The sequence below is a fragment of the Giraffa tippelskirchi genome, chromosome 6 (assembly GCF_054371585.1).
Source record: "Giraffa tippelskirchi isolate mGirTip1 chromosome 6, T2T-mGirTip1v1.2.pri, whole genome shotgun sequence".
Lineage (NCBI taxonomy): Eukaryota > Metazoa > Chordata > Mammalia > Artiodactyla > Giraffidae > Giraffa > Giraffa tippelskirchi.
The window spans coordinates 42027298-42049870 of NC_137280.1; the positions used below are offsets into that span (position 1 = coordinate 42027298).

General features: G+C 40.2%; 1 protein-coding gene across 5 annotated transcripts in view; it reads right to left on the reverse strand.

The window, feature by feature from the left end:
- Positions 1-22573, reverse strand: part of KCNB2 (potassium voltage-gated channel subfamily B member 2) — a 435594-nt gene that overhangs the window by 123205 nt on the left and 289816 nt on the right. Inside the window, exon 1 of one of the 5 annotated variants that reach the window (XM_081501705.1) lies at positions 21950-22136. The exons of the other annotated variants lie outside the window; for them this stretch is intronic. Coding sequence (XP_081357831.1) covers positions 21950-22021 — 72 coding nt within the window. The 5' untranslated portion in view covers positions 22022-22136. Of the gene's footprint in view, positions 1-21949; positions 22137-22573 lie in introns of those variants that run through there. 5 annotated transcript variants of the gene reach the window in all.

Below are 22573 nucleotides of genomic sequence, written 5' to 3' on the forward strand. Positions count from 1 at the left end.
GAATTCTCCAACTTTGGATATTTGCAGAATTCATTGTCCTCTTTGCTGCAGCCATGATCGGCGGGGTTGCAGGGAGGGGGTGCAGTTACAAAAGCCCGTCTCAGACATACAAAGACCTGGACTTTCTCTATGTGAAATCAATAGTCACAGAGGGCCACTATTGATCTGATTTGTTTTCCATGGGGGAAGGAGCCAACAATGTATTTAATTTCACTTCTCCTTTAGCAGAGGTTTCAAAATTAAAGATTCGTCTAGAATCTGTAATGGAAGAATTCCATTAATAAGGAGCAAGAGTTATGGTTTTAGGGTGAACTTGGTAGGGTGTTCCTTAAGGAAAAGACATTATTCATAAGTTCAGATCATGAAACTATCAAAATGTTCAACACATCTATACAATCTGATTAAACCATTTCAGAGGCATATTTCCATTTAATTCATCTGCTGCCAGGCTACTTGAGAAAAATGTTGTATTTTGTGCATATTTTGGACGAACTGCTTCAAAACCTTGACAATATGTTTAGTTTGCATAAATCAGGCAAAACATATTTTGTTTTGTTCAGCATGCTCTGAACTTTCACAGTTATTTCATTATCTGTTCAGATGGTCCCCCAGCCTTGCTTCAACTGAAAGGGAAATTGTAAATGTTGTTAAAATAAAACCCGGCTGATGCATTGGCAGCTGTGCAATTTGCAAAGACCCAGGTTCAGGGATCTAGCTTAAATCCAAGAAGCTTATCTTCACTAACTTCTCACGGTGATGAGCATTACTATTCATCACATTTTGCAGAAGTCTGTCCAATCTTTCCTCTTTAAGGAATTTATTTTCATTTTAGAAGAATCCATCTTATCCCATCTTCCCTTCTGGGTCTCAAGCATTGCTGATCCTAAGTTTTTTCCTCTGTATAAAATGGTGATATAACTTCGAGTCACTTAATTGTGACAACTTTTTCTTTTCTGTTTTCTCTTATTATTATCTTTTACCATTAATTAAAGAAAACTGTATTCAAGTATTTTTTTTTCTTTTATATTATGTCAATTTCTCTGTATATTTGTTTAGTTCTGACAAACTTTTAATATTAAGCTTTCAAATCCAGGGTTTGCTCTCAGGGTTTTAGGAAATCCTTCATGCCCTTTCCTGACCTTGCCCAAGGACAGAGTTGGCCTCATTATCTCTCCTGTTCTGTGGAATCTTTCAGGCAAAATTTTCCTTTTGGACAGGAAATCTGGAATACTGGAACTAGATCTTAACATGTTCCCTTTTATTTTAAAACATAAGATACGAAAGATAAGATTTGGGGATGAGTCAGGAAAAAACAAAGTGTTAACTAAAAAAATACTTGGGTCCCTGTTTATTTGCTTGTTCATTCATGTGTTCAACCAATATTTATTGAGTAGCTCAGGTGCTGTGATAAGTGATGGAGAACAGGTCAAAGGTCCCTGCTTTCTATGAGTGAATGGTCTATGAGGCATAAAGACAAACAAAAGGCTGATAAGTGCTACTAAAGGAGAAAGTGCATGTTATACTATGGTTAACACTTTAAGAATGAATAGGATGGAATAAAACCTAATTTTCCTATCTTTTTAGCTCTTATGTCTGAATACATTCTGGGGCTAGTTTGCACTAAAAAATTAAAATTCATTAGAAACCATTTCAGATCATTCCAACCCCTCTGCTTCTCTCTCTCATTTCCATTTTCTTCCCTCCCCATATAAAAAGGAGGATGCGCACAGTATTTGCTTTAATGGCTAGCGTTGCCTGTCACTCTTACCTGGGGAAATTTTGTGAAAGGGCAGGGATCATGGTGGAGCAGACTTGCTACAATTTAAACTGCACATTTTTTGCAGCTCCCCCTGTCATGACCTTTAACTTACCAGGAATTGTCCAGTCTCTATAAATACAATGTCTCCTTTTTCTGCTCTGCTTAAGTCCTCTTTATCTATTATTGACTTTTTGATTGACTTCTTTAATTTTTCAGTAATTACTCCAGTTCAACCCACTGTTTTCTCTATAATTCACAAACTATTGTTTGGCTCATTACCTTGCATTATGTATGTGGAACAATTATTATTCCACACCCTTAGAGATGTCATTTATTAGAACTATGATTATATTATGTCGATTTCTCTATATCTTTGTTTAGTTCTGACAAACTTTTAATATTAAGCTTTCAAATCCGGGGTTTGCTCTCAGGATTTTAGGAAATCCTTCATGCCCTTTTTGTAGAATAAAGCCACAACATTACAATGGAAAACATTTTTAAGTTTAAAAAGTGCATTATGATAATGTTAGGACTTTGCCCAGTATTGACTGGAATCAAAATTGACCTCACTAGGTTGATTTTATCCTCTGAATGAATGAAATCTTTGACCACTTAAAAATTTTCTCTTCCTTTTATCTATTTTTTAAAACGAGAGTCCTATCATCCAAGTTAGCCAAAGCTTTACTAAGTACTGTAAATTTCCTGTGTGGTTTGCACAGAATGGCTAAAACGATAATATTAGGAATTAGCAAGTATTGATGAAGATATTGGGCCTCCCTGGTGGCTCAGACTAGAGCAAATGGAACTCTGTCCACTGCTGGGGGGAGTGTAAATGAGCATAACCGTTTTGGAAAACCCATTGGCAGTACCTGTAAAGGTGGACATCTGCCTATTCTATGGCGTAGTAATCCCACTCCTAGGTATATATCCAATAGGAGGATAATGAAAAATCATGGACAAGAATACTTACAGCAGAGTGAGAATTTATAATATCTCCAAGCTGAAAACTACCCATGTGAGAACAGATAAATGAATTGTACTCTATTCATACAATGTAATACTATACTACCATGAGAACTGAATGAACATATAGCAACATGGCTGAAATTCACAAACATAATATTGAACAAAATAAACCAAATACAAAAAAGAGCATATACTATATGGTTTTATTTACATGAAGGTAAAAGCTGGTAAGTCAGGAGAGTATTCATCGGAGGATGGTGGAAGGGCTGATGGTTACATGAGTGTGTTTAATTCGTGAAAATTAACCAAGTGTTCTTTCTCTGTGTGTATGTTTTTCTGTATAATTCTATTACATTTACAAGGGGAGCGAAAGGATGGGAAATAGAGAGCATAAGGTGAGAGAAAATGAAAGAACAAAAGAGAGAGAGGTGGACGAGCACTGGTGAAGAAACAAGCTAATTTTTTTAAAAAAGAGAACTTCCCTGGTGGTTCAGTGGTTAAGAATCTGCCTGCCAAAGCAGGGTACATGGGTTCGATCACTGGTCTGGGAAGATGCCACATGCCATGAGGCAGCTAAGCCTGTGTGCCACAGCTACTGAAGCCCCATCGCCTAGAGCCTGTGCTCTGCAACAAGAGAAGCCACTGTATTGAGAAGCCTAAGCACTCCAACCAAGAGTAGCCCTGGCTCGCGCAACTAGACAAAGTCCATGTAGAGCAAGAAGATCCAGTGTAGTCAAAAACAAACAAATAAATAAAAATAAATAAATGAAAAATAAAAACAAAAAAGCCAAATACATTATTAAAAAAAAAAGAAACAAGATGCTTCAAATGTGTTTGAGATGAGCTGATACAATATAAATGCTCAGTGTGCTGGAGAGGACTCTTGACAATCCCCTTGACTGCAGGGAGATCAAACCAGTCAATCCCAAAGGAAATCAACCCTAAATATTCATTAGAAGGACTGACACTGAAGCTGAAGCTCCAGTACTTCGGCCACCTGAGGTGAAAAGCTGACTCAATGGGAAAGACCCTGATGCTAGGAAAGATTGAAGGCAGGAGGAGAAGGGGGTGAGAGAGATGGGATGGTTGGATGGCATCACCGAATCAATGGACGTAAGTTTGAGCAAACTCTGGGAGATGGTGAAGGACAGGGAAGCCTGGTGTGCTGCCAGTCCATGGGGCTGCAAAGAGTCAGACATGACTGAGTGAATGAACGACAACAATCTATTCACTGCCTTATGGGTAGCTGCTGCTGCTGCTGCTGCTCTAAGTCGCTTCAGTTGTGTCCGACTCTGTGCGACCCCATAGACGGCAACCCACCAGGCTCCCCCATCCCTGGGATTCTCCAGGCAAGAACACTGGAGTGGGTTGCCATTTCCTTCTCCAATGCATGAAAGTGAAAAGTGAAAAGTGAAAATGAAGCCGCTCAGTCGTGTCCGACTCTTCGCGACCCCGTGGACTGCAGCCTACCAGGCTCCTCCGTCTATGGGATTTTCCAGGCAAGAGTACTGGAGGGGGTTGCCATTGCCTTCTCCACCCTATGGGTAGAAACCCAGGTAAATGAGTAAATTTGACAATGTTTACTGTTGACAGCCCTTTCTTTCCTTTTTGGGATCACCTCATTAGTCTCACTATCATGGACATAGGGATCTTATAATCTTCACTGTTTTTTTCTCTGTACTAAAATTACCATCTGGAACAGATGTGCATCAATTGTTTCTTTCCAAGTGTAAACAAAAAAGGTGTTTCATCTCTCCCAAGAGCAGGCGCATTTTAAGACTTCATGTGAATCATTTATACATACACCTATATCCACTCATTTTTATATTCTTTTTCCAAATAGGCCATTACAGAGTACTGAGTAGAGTTCCCTGTGCTATACAGGAGGTTCTTATTACTTATCTATTATATATATAGTAGTGTGTACATGTCAGTCTCAATCTTCCAATTTATCCCTCCTCCTTACACCCCTAGTAACCATGTTTATTTCTACATCTGTAACTCTATAACTGACTCACTTTGCTGTATACCTGAATATAACACTGTAAATCAACATACTCCAATAAAAATAAAATCATAAGCATTGGCTGAGCATAGTTCACTGTTTTCTTTAAGAAACCATTCTTTTTCAATTCCATACATGTGTTAATATATGATATTTGTTTTTCTCTGACTTACTTCATTCTGTATAATAGGCTCTAGGTTCTAAAAAGATAGTACTGATGAATCTATTTGCAGGGCAGCAAAAGAGACACAGACCTAAAGAACAGACTTGTGGACACAGTGGGGGAAGGAGAGGATGGGATGAATTGAGAGAGTAGCATTGAAACATACACACATACATATTACCATATGTAAAATAGATAGCCGGTGAGAATTTGCTGTATTATGCACTGAGCTCATATCCGATCTCTGTGACAACCTAGAGGGATGGGATGGGGTAGGAGATGGGAGGGAGGTTCAAGAGGGAGAAGACATGTATACCTATGACTGATTCATATTGATGTATGGCAGAAACCAACACAATATTGTAAAGCAATTATCCTTCAATTAAAAATAAATAAAAGAAACCATTCTTTATGTTCTTATGATAGAAACCTATAAATCCATTTTGTAATTATTATTTTCATGCTTATCATGTCCATTAAACCATGAGTTCCTTGAAGGCCAGGGTGATCATTCATTCACCTCTATGTCATTCATTTCACCACCAGTGGCCAAGCAGTGTTTGACATGGAGAAAGCAATCCATCAAGCCTGCTGAGAATTTTACCATATCATTAAAGATCATCTAGTTCCCATGTAATTTATACTTCTCCAAGACATAGAAAAATAAAGAACCCTTCCAAATTCTTTACCTGATCTCTGTAAAACCAGCATACTCAAATATGGCAAGCACTGCACAAAAAAGAAAACTACAGCTTAATAGAACTTATGCCTAGAAATATAAAAATCCTCTACCAAATTGGAGCAATTAGAATCTGGTAGTGGTTTAGTTGCTAAGTTGTGTCTGACTATTGTGACTCCATGGACTGTAGCCTGCCAGGCTCCTCTATCCCTGGGATTCTCCAGGCAAGAATACTGGAGTGGGTTTCCATTTCCTTCTCCACGGGATCTTCCCAACCCAGGAATCGAATCTGGGTCTCCTGCATTGCAGACAGATTCTGGCAACACATTAAAATAATAAAATGTCATGACTCAGTAGAGGTTATTCAGGAAATACAGAAAGATTGGTATTAGGAAATGTATAATTCATTTATCATATTTATAGACTTAAAGAAAACATGATCATTTCCATAAATCCAGAAAAGGTAATTCTCTAAGTTCAGAAATTACGTTTTCATTAAAAAATTAAAGTAAGAATTGATAGCTACTTTTTTGACATAAAAATGTATCTGTATATCTTTATCCAGCCATCCATTTATCCATCATCCATATCAGCCAAAAACTGGTATCAAAATTAATGGATAAACATAAACAGCATCCCTGCTAACATTACAGATTAGACAAATATCCACTATTACTACGGTTATTTAACAAAATTAGACAAGGAAAAGAAATTAGAAATAAAAACTGTAAAGAAGGAGATAAATCTAATACTATATTTATGTAAGAGTCTTTATCTAGAAAACCCGAGAGACTCAACAGAAAAAACATTACAAACAATGAGAGAATTCAGTAAGCTGTAACATCAATGAAGAGAAATCAACAGTCTTTGTACTTAAATACAAGTTAGAAGATACAATGAAAGAAAAGACCCCATTTAGAATAATACTCCCAAAGACAATACTTAATGAAAAATGTGGGAAGTTATATAAAAACTTTAAGACATTTCTGAAGGACATAAAATAAAAGTTAATAGATGTAAAAACATCTCATACACTTGGGATCAGCATACATGGCAACAGAAAGCTGTCATTTCTCCTAATTGAATTTATGAAGTTAACATAATCTTACTAAAAAATATCAATCAGTTTAAAGAAATGAAACTAGCTGATTCTGAAGCCTATATGGAAAAGAAAATAACTAAGGAGATCCATGAAAATTTTGAGAAAGAAGAGAGATAAAACGGGACTAACCCTACCAGATGTTAAAACAACCTATGAGGCCTTCATAATTGAATCAATGTGATATAAGCACCTGAATAGATAGACCAATGGAAGATTAAAAAATCCACCCCATCACTTATAGGTCTTTATATATGACAAATATCTCATTATTAGGATAAGGGGACATCCATATGGAAACGAAGATCTGGATCCACTTGTCACAGGATGAATTCTAGATGGACCAAGAATTTAAAAGACAAAATACCTTTATAAACTTGAAGGGGAAAGCCAATTTAAATTCTGACTCAAAATCAGGATGGTTAAAAAAAAAAACACAAAAAAGAAAACAGATGGACGTTTCTTCCTTACCTGGCATTGTATGTACTTGTTTCAGATAAGTGAAGCTTATTTCCTTAAGTAAGATGTTAGTTGAAAAAGAAATGGTTGAAAAGATAGGATAATAGAGGACATAAATATAATTTGGACAGATTCTTTTCATGAGATGATGATTGTTCATCATTTCTCTTTGCTTTTGACAATTACAACAGCTATACAACAAAGTGGACCATAATTTACATACCACAGCTTATGTAGCTGATTCTCTGCCTTTATGACTGATTTTATCACATTTTAAATACTTAAGAATATCTACCCACGAGACATGTCGGCTTTAGATTGGGATGTTTAAAGAGGGCACCCATGCTCTCTCTCTTCCAAGCAGGAAAATTCCTTGATATGAGTTTCCAAAACTTTGAAAAATAATACCTCTTTTTTTATAGATATCCTAATAAATGCAAAAAAAAAATGGGAATTACTGCATTAGAGGATACTCTTCAAAAACTTGGGAAGAGATGATGTATTAATCAGTTTGTTCTCCTCTAATAGCTACATTATAAAATGAACACACAACTGGTCCCATTCAGGGGTATTCAGGCATGTCACCTTAAAGACTGTGTGTGCTTAGTCGCTCAGTCGTGTCCAACTCTTGTGACCCCATAGACTGTAGCCTGACAAGCTCTTCTGTCCATGGGATTCTCCAGGCAAGAATACTGGAGTGGGTTGCCATTTCCTTCTCCAGGGGATCTTCCTGACTCAGGAATCGAACCTGGGTCTCCTGCATTGCAGACAGACTCTTTATCAACTGAGCTTTGAAGGAAGGCCTTTGTATCACTATCTTAAAGACAAGTGGTGCAAAGTGCAAAGACAAGACTAGACCACAGCTGGAGGAAGGTACTTCTTTAACTAAACACAGAAGGAACTGACATGTCCATCAGAGAGGAGTTGGTCAACAGTGGACATATAGAAAAAGAAGGACAAAGAGATAAAGTCGTCACCATAGAGGAGTCTGCAGGATTCCTTTCCCTCTGATGGTGACCATGCATCCTGGCCAGAGACAGTTCAGGTTTATGGCTCTTGTTGTTCAGTTGCTCAGTCATGTCCAACTCTTGGCAACCCCATGGACTGTAGCATGCCAGGTATCCCTGTCCTTCACTATCTCCTGCTGCTGCTGCTGCTAAGTCGCTTCAGTCGTGTCCGACTCTGTGCGACCCCATAGACGGCAGCCCACCAGGCTCCGCCATCCCTGGGATTCTCCAGGCAAGAACACTGGAGTGGGTTGCCATTGCCTTCTCCACACTATCTCCTGGGTTTGTTCAAATCTGTGGCTCTTGTTCTGGTGTAATTATTCACAGCACCTCCTTCATTCTCAGAATATAATGGATGATAAGTTATATGGGCATCCTGTCCCTAAACCTTCATCCTTCTCAGTCTCACCTGTTTCCTCACCTCTGTTTCCTTGGTCCTGAACCTTCTCTGATAAGCCTCTTCAGACTGTGATGATCTGCTCTAATCTCTAATTGGCATCTTCGCAAGATATTCCTTCTCCCCACAAAGCATCTCAGGTGCAAATGAGGTACCCATATTCACCTCAGTTTCAGTTCAGTTGCTCAGTTGTGTCCGGCTCTTTGCGACCCCATGGATTACAGCACGCCAGGCTTCCCTGTCCATCACCAACTACTGGAGCTCACTCAAACTCATGTCCATCGAGTCGGTGATGCCATCCAACCATCTCATCCTCTGTTGTTCCCTTCTCCTCCTGCCTTCAATCTTTTCCAGCTTCAGGGTCTTTCCCAGTGAATCAGTTCTTCACATCAGGTGGCAAAGTATTGGAGTTTCAGCTTCAGCATCAGTCCTTCCAATGAATCTTCAGGACTGATTTCTTTTAGGATGGACTGGTTGATCTCCTTGCAGTCCAAGGGACTCTCAAGAGTCTTCTCCAACACCACAGTTCAAAAGCATCAGTTCTTTGGCACTCAGCATTCTTTATAAGTCCAACTCTCACATCCATATATGACTACTGGAAAAACCAAAATTTTGACTAGATGGACTTTTGTTGGCAAAATAATGTCTCTGCTTTTTAATATGCTGTCTAGGTTGGTCATAGCTTTTCTTCCAAGGAGCAAGTGTCTTTTAGTTTCATGGCTGCGGTCACCATCTGCAGTAATTTTGGATCCCAAGAAAATAAAATTTCTCATTGTTTCCATCGTTTCCCCATCTATTTGCCATGAAGTGATGGGACCAGATGCCATGATTTTCGTTTTCTGAATGTTGAGTTTTAAGCCAGCTTTTTCCACTCTCCTCTTTCACTTTCATCAAGAGGCTCTTTAGATCTTCTTCACTTTCTGCCATAAGGGTGGTAACATCTGCATATCTGAGGTTATTGATATTTCTCCCAGCAATCTTGATTCTAGCTTGTGCTTCATCCAGCCTAGCATTTCACATGATGTACTCTGCATTTAAGTTAAATAAGCAGGGTGACAATATACAGCCTTGATGACCTCCTTTCCGGGGTTGGAATCAGTCCGTTGTTGCATGTCTGGTTCTAACTGTTGCTTCTTGACCTGCATACAGATTTCTCAGGAGGCAGGTCAGGTGGTCTGGTATTCCCATCTCTTGAAGAATTTTCCACAGTGTGTTGTGATCCACATAGTCAAAGGCTTTGGCATAGTCAATAAAGCAGAAGTAGATGTTTTTCTGGAACTCTCTTCCTTTTTCGATGACCCAACAGATGTTGGCAATTTGATCTCTGGTTCCTCTGCCTTTTCTAAATCCAACTTGAACATCTGGAAGTTCACGGTTCACATACTGTTGAAGCCTGGCTTGGAGAATTTTGAGCATTACTTTGCTAGCATGTGAGATGAGTGTGGTAGTTTGAACATTCTTTGGCATTGCCTTACCTAAAAGCTAGGCTACTGGGGAGCTTGACTCTATAGGTAAAAGCCATCCAAGTAGGAGTCAAGGTGAGAATGACATTAAGCCAAGGGAATTTTAGTGTTTTTGTCCCACTGACAACAATTAAAAGAGTGACATAACTGTAGTCATAGTAATGGATGCCAAGATATGCCTGACAGCAAAAGATATAATGGGCTTCCCTGATGGCTCAGATGGTAAAGAACCCGTCTATAATGCAGGAGACCCAGGTTCAACCCCTGGGTTGGGAAGATCCCCTGAAGAAGGGCATGGCTACCAACTCCAGTATTCTTGCCTGAAGAATTCCATGGACAGAGGAGCCTGGCAGACTAGAGTCCATGGGGTCACAAAGAGTTGGACAACTGAGAGACTAACAAAAAGTATAAAGAAAAAATAATAAAAAACAGAGGCTAATATTTCTTTCCTGTTTGCTCCTTTTTTTGAGCAAAAAAAAAGATCAGAGCTACCATATGATCCTGTAACCCCACTCCTAGGCATATATGTGGAGAAAATCGTATCTCAAAAATATACATGCACCTCAGTGTTCATTGCAGTATTATTTACAATAGCCAAGACATGGAAGCAACCTAAATATCCACCAACAGATGAATGTACAAAGATGATGTGGAGCATATATGGCGTATGCTGCTGCTGCTGCTGCTGCTGCTAAGTCGCTTCAGTTGTGTCCGACTCTGCGACCCCATAGACGGCAGCCCACCAGGCTCCCCCGTCCCTGGGATTCTCCAGGCAAGAACACTGGAGTGGGTTGCCATTTCCTTCTCCAATGCATGAAAGTGAGAGTGAAGTCGCTCAGTCGTGTCGGACTCTTAGTGACCCCATGGACTGCAGCCCATCAGGCTCCTCCATCCACTGGATTCTCCAGGCAAGAGTACTAGAGTGGGTTGCCATTGCCTTCTCCGTATATGGAGTATAACCCAGCCATAAAAAATGGAGTATAACACACAATAGAGTATAACTCAGTCATAGAAAAGGAAAAATAGTGCCATTTGAAGCAACCTGGATAGACCTAGAGATTATCATCCTAAGTGAAGTAAGCCAGACAGACAAATATATGACATCACTTATATGTGGAATCTAAAAGAAAAAAAATGATATAAATGAACTTACATGCAGAACAGAAATAGACCCACAGATGTATGGTTACCAAAGGGACATAGCAGGGAGGGATGAATTAAAACTTTGAGATTAACATATACCCACTGCTCTTATAGGGCTTCCCGGGTGGCTCAGATGGTAAAGAATCTGCCTGCAGTGCAGGAGACCCAGGTTTCATCCTTGGGTCAGGAAGATCTCCTGGAGAAGGGAATGGCTACCCACTCTAGCATTCTTGCTTGGAGAATCCCATGGACAGAAGAGCCTGGCGGGGTACAGTCCATGGAGTCACAAGAATCGAACACGACTGAGCGACTAACACTTTCACACTTTCACTACTATATATAAAATAGATAACCAATAAGGACCTACTATATAGCATCAAGAACTGCATTCAATATTTTGTTATAACCTATAAGGAAAAAGAATCTGAAAAAGAATATATGTGTGTGTGTATGTATAAAGAACCTGAAAAAGAATATATGTGTGTGTATGTATATATATATATATATATATATATATATATTTAAAGAATCTGAAAGAGAATATACATGTGTATATATATACACAAAGAATCTGAAAAAGAATATATGTATATATACATGTATATGTATATATACATATATATAACTGAATCATTTGCTGTCCACCTAAAACTAGCACAACATTGTAAATCACTTTTAATTTAAAAATGTTTATTATTGTAGGCCACCAATGCATTATGATTATTTATTATGAAGCATTATTGTGGCGATAGATAACTGAAAAAAAATCATTCCTATATAGTGGTATTTCTTTTAAAAGAAAGATTACACTGTAAGAATGGCATCTGTTTCTAAATTTCAAGGTGGAAGGTGTGATGTCAGCCATCAGTCAGCCCTGAATATACTGGAGAATCTGGAGTATTTGCAGTCTCTTGGAAGAGGCGTCCTTGTATACTGATTATCCTTGTCAGAGAAGTGACAGAGGACATAGTTGGGGGCAATATTCATACTATGAAATCATTTTGAAAAAATTATTTGTCTAATAAAATTGAAAGGAGAAGTCTTTCTCTGTCTCAGAGACCAATGTCCCAGAGCTCATCAACCTCCCTTTCTTTGAATTCTCCAGAGTCATGGTGGCTTGCTGCATGGAGCTGCCAGGGAGAGGAGCTCCAAGTTCAATGCTCTCTTTTTGTTCATTTCAATTTTAACTTCATTATAATCTGTAAAGGTCACATATACCTTTGGGTGAAAATAAGATTTATAGGGGGAAGGACAATTAAATTTTATATATTAAAGGAGAAACTGGTTTAGGGATATTGGTTAACGTGTTTGCCTTAGACTTATGGTTGCTGGAGAGGGAGAGGGATGGATTAGGAGCTTGGGTTAGCAGATGCAAACTACTATATATAGAGATGGGTAAACAGCAAGGGCTTAGTGTATAGCATGGGCTTCCCAGGTGGCACAGGGGTAAACAATTCGCCTGCCAGTGCAGGAGATGCAAGAGATGTGGGTTCAATCCCTGGGTCTGGAAGATCCCCTGGAGGAAGAAATGGCAACCCACTCCAGTATTCTTGCCTGGAAAATCCCATGGGCAGAGGAGCCTGGTGGGCTACAGTCCACTGGGGTCACAAAGAATCAGACACAACTGAGCACGTGCACACACACACTCACTGTATAGCACAGGGAACCATATTCAACATCCTTTAATAAACCTTAGTGAAATAGAAAAAAAAAGTTTGTCTTGGCAAAGAGAACGAGTACTTGATGTTTGGACTTTATCTCTATATGGACCAGAGTGGACCATCCCCAACCATCATGCAGAGAGGAGCATTTCAACGAAAATGCTAGCTCAAAATTTATAAGATGTAAAGGCTGCTTTTTTGATTGCTTGAAATGACTAATGTGTCACAGAAGTCTTGAACACAAAAACTACTGCATGCAGTATTTGTTCAAGAAATATCCACTGAGTGCTCAGCTTTGGCCAGATGCTGTGCTAGAATAGCAAGCAATTATCTTTCATGATCCTGTCCTCAAGTATTGTATAGTCTAATGTGGAAAATAGGCATTAATCGAGTAATGAGCCAAATAGATACAAAATTATAATTGTGTGGACAGTGAAAGAGGCCCCACCTTTGAGATGTTCTGAGTAGCACCTTCCGCAAGGTTAGTATTTCAAGGCCACTGGACTTGGTGCTATGAGTGTATAAAATGAGATGTGAAACAAATTTAGGTTGCAGAAAGTTCCCTCAGGTCAAAACTCTGGGCCTGGAGGATAAGGAGGCATAATGGAGGTAAAGCGCTGTCTTGAGAGTACGGTGGTGCAATACATCAAGTACGTGGTCTCTCTGTTGATTCTCCCATTAAATGATCTGATCCTCAATGATATCAAAACATTTCTCCCAAACACACTAAAAGTGTGTTGTGATTAACATTTTCTAACTGTAAGCATCCTCCAGAACATTTTTTCAGTTCACAAACAGAGCATATGAATTCTGGATCATGTTCAGTGTTAGTGTGGGGACTAGATTACAATGACTCTTCTTAGAAATGAAGACTCAACAGCTTTCATTCAAACGTTGAACTGCTTATTACATGCCAGGTATGATACCAGGTGTTTTTTCCCCCACATTCTCCCATATAGTTTATTATTTTTAATTGAAGTATAGTTGATTTACAAAGTTTTAGGTGTACAGAAAAATTATTCAGTTATATATATATAATTGGGTTGGCCAAAAAGTTAGTTCAAGTTTTCTGCAAGACCTTACAGAATCCTTTTTCAGATTCTTTTCCATTATAGGTTATTACATGACATTGAATACAGTTTCTTGTGCTATACAGTAAATTCTTGTTGTTTATTTATTTCATACATAGTAAGTAGTGTGTATCTGTTAAACCCAAATTCCCAGTTTATTCCTCCACCACCCCTTTCCCCTTTGGTAACCATAAGCTTGTTTTCTATGTCTGTGAGTCTATTTCTGTCTTCTAAAAAAGTTCATTTGTATCATTTTTTTAGATTTCACATATAAATGATATTATATGATATTTGTCTTAGTCCATTTACTTTGTGTGATAATCTCTAGGTCCATCCATGTTGCTGCAGATGGCATTATTTCATTCTTTTTATGGCTAAGTAATAGTACTCTTGCCTGGAAAATCCCATGGATGGAGGAGCCTGGTGGGCTGCAGTCCATGGGGTCGCTAAGAGTCGGACATGACTGAGCAGCTTCACTTTCACTTCTCACTTTCATGCATTGGAGAAGGAAATGGCAACCCACTCCAGTGTTCTTACCTGGAGAATCCCAGGGACGGCGGAGCCCGGTGGGCTGCCGTCTATGGGGTCGCACAGAGTCGGACATGACTGATGTGACTTAGCAGCAGCAGTAGCAATATTCCATTATATATATAGGTGGCGCTAGTGGTAAAGAACCCACCCACCAATTCAGGAGACATAAGACATGCGGGTTCAATCCTTGGACTGGGAAGATCCCCTGGAGTAGGAAATGGCAATCCACTCCAGTATTCTTGCCTGGAGAATCCCATGGACAGAAGAGCTTGGAAGGCTACAGTCCATGGAGTTGCAAAGAGGCAGACATGACTGAAGTGACTTAGCATGCATATCTACCTATGTATATATCCCCTAAATGGATCACAGCCTTGTTGTGGTGAAGGGGCTTGCATAACTCAATGAAACTATGAGCCATGCTGTGCAGGGCCACCCAAGATATACCGCATCCTCTTTATACATTCATCTGTTGATGGACATTTAGGTTGCTTCCATGTCTTGCCTAATGTGAATAGTGCTGCTATGAACACTAGGGTGCATGTATGTTTTTGAATTAGAATTTTCATCTTTTCTGGAACTATGCTCAGGAGTAGGATTGCTGGATCATGTGATAGTTCTATTTTTAGTTTTTTGAGTTCTATATTGTATGGAGAACACTTTTATACTGTTTTCCATAGTGGCTGCACCAATTTACATTCCCATCAACAGTGTAGGAGCATACCAGTTGTTTAAATTTATGATACTACTGTATATAAAATAGATAACTAATAAGGACCTACTGTATAGTACAGGGAACTCTATTCAATACTCTGTAATGATCTATATGGGAAAAGAATCTAAAAAAGAGTGCATAGCTGATTCACTTGGCTATACAGCAAAACATAACAGAACATTGTAAGTCAATTATACTCCAATAAAAATTAATTAAAAAGAAAGCCTAAAAGAAAGTCAGATATAAACAAAGGAAATAAATTAATAAAACTATGGCATGAAACATCATTTGGCAGTTCAAACATCTGTTGTCATCTGAGGATTTTTATTTAGGAGCATTATGAAATGTCAAAAATACTATGAAATAATTACTACATAGATTGAGATGCTTCTGATCAATGTATATATTCTGACATATGTCAGTGACATGCAGGGAACTGCAGACAGAATTCATTCGATTTCATGGTTTTGGAGCTCATATTAGAAGACTATGTTTGAGAGCAGAAGTGATCCCTGGTGTGTAAGATGTAGTGAGGTCAAATCGAAGGCTGTATATAGCCAAACTCAGAAACACTGCCATCTGAAGTTTCTTGGCTCGTGTGTAACTTCCACTGAAACACCTGAAAAGGTTGCTGCTGTTTAGTCACTAAGTTGTGTCTGACTTTTTGGGACCCCATGGACTGTAGCCCGCCAGGCTCCTCTGTCCATTGGATTTCCTAGGCAAGTGGGTTGCCATTTCCTTCTCCAGGGGGTATTCCTGACCCAGGGATCGAACCCGTGTCTATTGCTTGGCAGGTCGATTCTTTACCACTGAGCCACCTGGGAGGCCCACTGACAAGGTTAGCACCAGGAAAATTGCCCAGGTAGGATGTTTTAGTGATTTTTCAGTTCTTTTAATAGCATTTCTGCTTTACTAACTGGGTTTGCCTTTCTGTTTCCTTCGCTCTGGTTTCTTATTTCTCCCGAAGTCCCTTACTAATTCAATAGAGGATTTAGAAAAACACTCACTTTCTTTGGGCTTATTTTTTCCTTGGTTTTTTATTTCATCTATTTTTTCCTGAAGAAACATGTGACCCAAACTGAGACATATATTCATTCTGGTCTCACATTAGTATGGTACAGAAGTGGCTGCCTTTCCCCTGCCTGGATGCCGTCGAGATGTGGTGTTTTCTGATTTGTGATGCTAAGCAGTTTCCTGGGACCCAGTGGGCAAGTCAAACACCGATATCTGTATGAACCACAAAAGGCAGATCTCACCTTCGTGATGCTGTGAGTAGAATCCCAAGGAAGGTTAGTCTGATGTGTGCAAAGGAGGATGGAAGCAGGAAGAACAGAGCTGCTCTCAGAACCAAGCAGAACGTCTAGAAGTGGACGGTGCCTGCAGACGCCATCTGTAATGTCTCTATTAGTAAGAGGCATAATAGTAACTCACACCTGCCAGGTAGGTCAAGTTTACAAGGGCCTACTCACTGAAGAGTATATTCTGTGATTCTCACAACAACCTTGGATTCCAGAAAACAGCTCGCTTGCATTGGCTGGCACATTGTATATGGGTCATATACTTCATCTCAAAAGCTCTTTGGGGACCAGGCATGTTCTGAGATATAGGACAGAACCAACACTGTCTGTGTGCTGTAAAACCATAGCTTCCCAAAACAGCTATAAATCTCCTAGTGATTGTTAGTGGGTGCATATTTAGGCCTGGTGGTTGTGCTAAAAATCTCAATTATTTTTCTTCCTAGGGAGGTCTTTGATGGTGGGCTGCACCCTTGGAAACTTCTCTTCCTTTTTCCTTTGTGGCAGACTCTTCATTCTGGTTGTGATGAAAATGTATGGGGTGGTGAGGGAGGGGAGAATATACGAAACCACATGACCACTCTCTCTGGACCTATGAGTCTACTTCTGCTGTTTGTTCTGTGTTTCCTCAGTTATTTCCTTCAGGGTACTTGTAACAATCCGGAATTACTTTGCTAATTTCTTTATTGTCTGTCTCCCTCATTACAGTATACACTTCCTAAGTGTAGAGACCTATGCTTGCTACCACCACGTCCGGAGTGTGTACCTGATACAGGTCTGTACTAGACTTTCAAGAAATACCAGCTGAATGAATGATTGAAATCATCCTACATTCCTCTATTAAGGATTTCCTTCCGCTATATCTTCGATTAAAACACTGGTCACTTTTCATTAGTCGGGGGCCTGAAATGGAGTAAAACCACAGAGTTCACGTAGTTGACCTCCGCCATTTAACAAATGAAGAAATTGAACCACAGAAGTTGTGGTTCTTTCCCAAGGTCAGGGCCAGGACTAGAGCCAGGTCATGTTTCCTCATCCATCTCAGTGCCTTTCCTACCTCACCCTGACTGCTCATAGAGAAATAGGGCTTCCACAGAGAAGGACCATGTTTATAAAAGGTTTCAATGATCAGTCCTCTTTTGCACAAAGTTTACCCCTGCAGGGTTCCTGCGCAAGCACTGAAGAGAAAAGTGAAAGTGAAAGTCGCTCAGTCCTGTCCAACTCTTTGCAACCCCATGGACTATATAGTTCATGGAATTCTCTAGGCCAGAATACTGGAGTGGGAAGCCTTTCCCTTCTCCAGGGGATCTTCCCAACACAGGGATGGAACCCAGGTCTCCCGCATTGCAGGTGGATTCTTTACTAGCTGAGCCACAAGGGAAGCCCAAGAATACTGGAGTGGGTAGTCTATCCTTTCTCCAGCGGATCTTCCTGTGAATGGGGGTCTCCCGCATTGCAGACGGATTCTTCATCAACTGAGCTGACTGAAGAAGAAGCATGCTATAAACTGGTTTGTAAATTCTAAGACATGATGATGTGGGTAGGGACCCATGCCTTGAAAGCAAGTACCAACATTTTGGTTGGCTACATTATCTAAAGAACCAGATTGAAAATGGGCTTGAGGTTGAGAGAAGCATGAATCATCCTGGTAAAATGATGGATAAAAAGGCTAATTTAGAACACCACTGGGTCAACAGATTGGGCTAACCATACACACACACACACACACACACACACACACATATATCTGACTCTTTCCCAAGATCTTTATTTGCAGCAGGAATAGCTCAACAACACGGCTGTATGCAGGAACACAGATTTGTACTTTAAGATAACGTTCTTAAATTCCATCTTGTTATTTCCTTAGGGGCCCCACACCCCAACATGTCACCTTTGGAACGCAAGAACAACAATAATCTCTTTCTCATGGTTGTCTGATTTCACAGATGCTAGCTCTGTGATTAGAACCATGGCCAAAGGGAGAAAGTTTACCTCTGCAGAGGGAGGACAGAGATCTGGAGAAGACATCTCCTTCTTAATATATGTGATCTGCTGAACTTTATTTTTCTACTTTGCTATTGTAAGTTGTCTGGCTTGTGATCCTAACAATTACAATAAGTAACAATGACTGAGCAGCTGCAATGTGGGAAGCACTCATATGAGTGCTTCATAGATACTACCCCACGTGAACCTCACAATTATCTTTGTGGTGTGAGGATCCACCTTCGCCTGTGAAGAAACTGAACTTGTAAGTGGTAGAACTGGGATATGAACTTGGGCAGTTTGGCACTGGTGCCCACCAACCAAGTCGCTGTCCTGTCTCCTCTAATGATTTGAAGTGATATTCTCATTGTAACATTTACGTTAAGGACTAAAGACCACTACTCTGTGAAACCTTGGGATCCAGTACTTTCTTTTTCTTTTCTGTTTTTTTTGGGGGAGGAGGAAGCCAGCACTTTCTTTTCGATACTTCCACTTGATCAGATCCTTAGTTACCCCTCCCAAGCTGCAGCTCCAGCTCTGAGAAGCAGGGACACTGCTTTGCATCTTGATATTGCCAGTTGTCAGCATAGTAGCTGACAAATACAGATAACAGATGTTCACATAGTCTTTGTTCACTGAGTGAATGAATTTTCCTAATCGATTATCTTTCATTTTGTTAATAATACAGAAAAACCTTACAAGTCATGTTCAAATGTTATGGCTTAATTAGTAGTTAATTTAGCTAAACCTCTGGAGAGGGGGGTGGTGTGGACAGCAAGGAAGTAGAAAGGAAGCATAATATTGATTAAAACCTTTGATGTGAGTACAGTAAGATACTAATACCAATCTTCATTTGCAGAAGAATCAATTTGATTTTATTTTTGCTGTCCCCAGGCACTTACACCTTCCCCATTGTGATCCTATTTTTCAAGTACCCATCGACAATTTCTATATCGTGGTGATACTTTATAACTCAAAACTGTCTCAATTTCTTCTTTGTTTACTATGGAGAACAGTATGGAGGTTCCTTAAAAAACTAAAAGAATGAAACCCCATTTGACACAGAAATTCCACTATTGGGCATATACCCTGAGAAAATCATAATTCAAAAAACACATGTACCCCAATGTTCAGACCAGCAGTATTTACAATAGCCAGGACATGGAAGCAACCCAGCTGTCCATCAACAGATTAATGGATAAATAAGATGTGGTATACAATATATATATAATGGAATATTACTCAGCCAAAAAAGGGAATGAAACTGAGTCATTTGTAGTGATGTGGATGAACCTAGAGTCTGTAATACAGAGTGAAGTAAGTCAGAGAGAGAAAAACAAGTATCATATATTAATACATATATATGGAATCTAGAAAAATGGTACTGAGGAACCTATTTTGTAGGGCAGGAATAGAGACGCAGACATAGAGAATGGACTTGTGGACACAGGGAAGAGGAGGGTGGAACAAATTGAAAGAGTGGCTTTGGCATATATATACTTGTATGTGTAAAACGGACAGTTAATGGGACATTGCTCTACCGCATAGGGAGCTCAGCTTGGTGCTCTATGATGACCCACAGGGATGGAATGGGGAGGTGGGAGGGAGGTTCTAGAGGGAGGGGATATATGTACACAAACGGCTGATTCACGTTGTTGTACAGTAGAAACTAACACAACATGGTAAAGCAACTACACTCCAATTAAAAACAAAAGCTTAGATTTTAAATAAAAAGATCACTTTTCCAGGTTCTGCAGTCCATCACAGCAGTGAGTAAAGAGGATAATATGCAGTTGCATGCAGGCTTTACAAAGAAAAACAATAAAGGAAAGGAAGAAAGCAGGTATATTGGTTCTTGTTGGCTGTTGTGCTGAACCGCTGAGCAAGGCCCCTAAAACATTTCTCTTGCTTCTCTACAGTCTCTCCCCACTTCAATATACAGCATGACTGCATGCTAAGTCGTTTCAGTTGTGTCCAAATCTTTGTGACCCTATGGACTGTAGTCTGCCAGGCTCCTCTGTCCATGGGATCTCCACTTCCATACTGGAGTGGGTTGCCATGCCCTCCTCTAGGGGATCTTCCTGACTCAGGTTGTGTCTCTTACATCTTCCTGCATTGGAAGGTGGGTTCTTTACCACCTGAAAATGAAAGTGAAGGTCACTCAGTCATGTCTAACTCTTTGCAACCCCATGAACTATACAGTCCATGGAATTCTCTAGGCCAGAATACTGGAATACTGGAGTGGGTAGCCTTTCCCTTCTCCAGGGGATCTTCCCAACCCAATCCTGGGATCAAACCCAGGTCTCTGCATTGCAGGTGGATTCTTTATCAACTAAGCCACAAGGGAAGCCCAAGAATACTAGAGTGGGTAGCCTATCCCTTCTCCAGCGGATTTTCCTGACCCAGGAATTGAACTGGGGTCTCCTGCATTGCAGGCAGATTCTTTACCAACTGAGCTGTTTACCACCTGGGAAGCCCCAAATATATATGCTGCTGTTCTGCTATCAGAAACATGATCACAATAGTCTTTCTTTATCTTAAGTCCTTTGATGGCTCCCCAAGGCTTGGGAATGAGTGTAACTTCACATATGGCCCCACACTCTAGTCTTCACAACTAGACTCAACTTCCTTTCCAGACCCTACCCACCCGACTATGTCCTCTCATCTTTCTCACCCTTGTCATACTGAATCACTGTGGTTTTTTTTTTTTGGAGAGGGGGAACAAGCCACTCTCACATGCCTTTGCACAGGGTTCTCTCTTGAAAATGTCTTCCTGTTGACACATACATCCTTCTCCTCCCTGAATGGAAAGGTAAAGCTACTGCTCAAGGTCAGGCCAACTCATCACCTCCTCCGTGCTTTTTCTGCTCTGCCAACCCTGTCATCATAGCAGCCTGGTTGGAGAGCAGCTTGTAACTCCTCATTCATGCTTCCTGCTTCTCTCTGCCTTTGCCAGACATGCCCACTATGCCCCAGTACTGGGCTGTCATTCACATTTCTCTCAGCATTGTGTCCACCTGACCTTACATCAAAACTATCTTGGAAACCCTCAATACCAGCGTCATTGTCCATAGACACCAACATTTGCTCCTTGTCTTCCAGACCTGCGAAGTCACAGGATTACAGAGAGGAGGCAGTATTATTATGTCCCATCTGTAGAGCTGTGATGGGCTTCCTAGGTGGTGCTAGTGGTAACGAATCTGCCTGCCCATGCAGGAGATGCAAGAACGTAGGTTTGATCCTTGGGTTGGGAAGATCCTCTGGAGGAGGGCATGGCAACTCTCTCCAGTATTCTTGCCTGGAGAACCCCATGGACAGAGGAGCCTGGTGGGCTACACTCCATGGGGTTCCAAAGAGTCAGACACGACTGAGCAACAATAACAACAACAGTTGTCAGAGGCCATGACTACATTTTCCCAGTGGAACATCAATCCTCAGTGGAAGATATTTCAGATGTTCTACTACTTTCATCAAAAGAGCAAAGGAAACCATTTTTCTGATGTGAAAAAGAGAAGGAAGCTGCTTACATGTCTACTAGTTAGGTCATTGTTACTTACCCTGAGCCTGAACACTAACCAGAATGGTTGGCAGAGATTGCTCGTCTCCATTAGGGGTGTCAAACATGGCATTTGACAACAGCACTGGCAATGATGTGGGTCCCTAAGAGGATGACCGAATTCATTAACACATTGATGTCAGACTTCAGAGTAGCTTTTAGCTGCAGTTTCAATCTTTGTCACCCCTAGTCAGATATAAACAAACACGTGATCAAAGGGAGAAGGGCTACAGAGACCGTTGTTATACACGTAAATGACCCAACCAACTTCCTCTAAGTTGATTACAAAACAAAATGAACATCTGTTCTTAGTACATTGCAGTATGTATTTAATTAAAACCAACATGATCTCAGCAGAGCAGAAGGAAGATCATCGATACTTTAGATTGTATGTCAACCCAGACACAACACTTACAGACACAAGGATTTTTCTCTGCACATGTGACTTTGCAGACCAAAGGCGATGCTCTGTGTTATTCTAAGAGCAGGGACTCTGAGTGTAACCATTGCTATCAATAATTAATGCCACACATCTATGCATTTAGGGATTATTTGTCATCTCAAAGTCTTTGCAAATTGCCTTATTTGCCCCTCTAGAATAGAAAACACTGCATCAATTACTGAA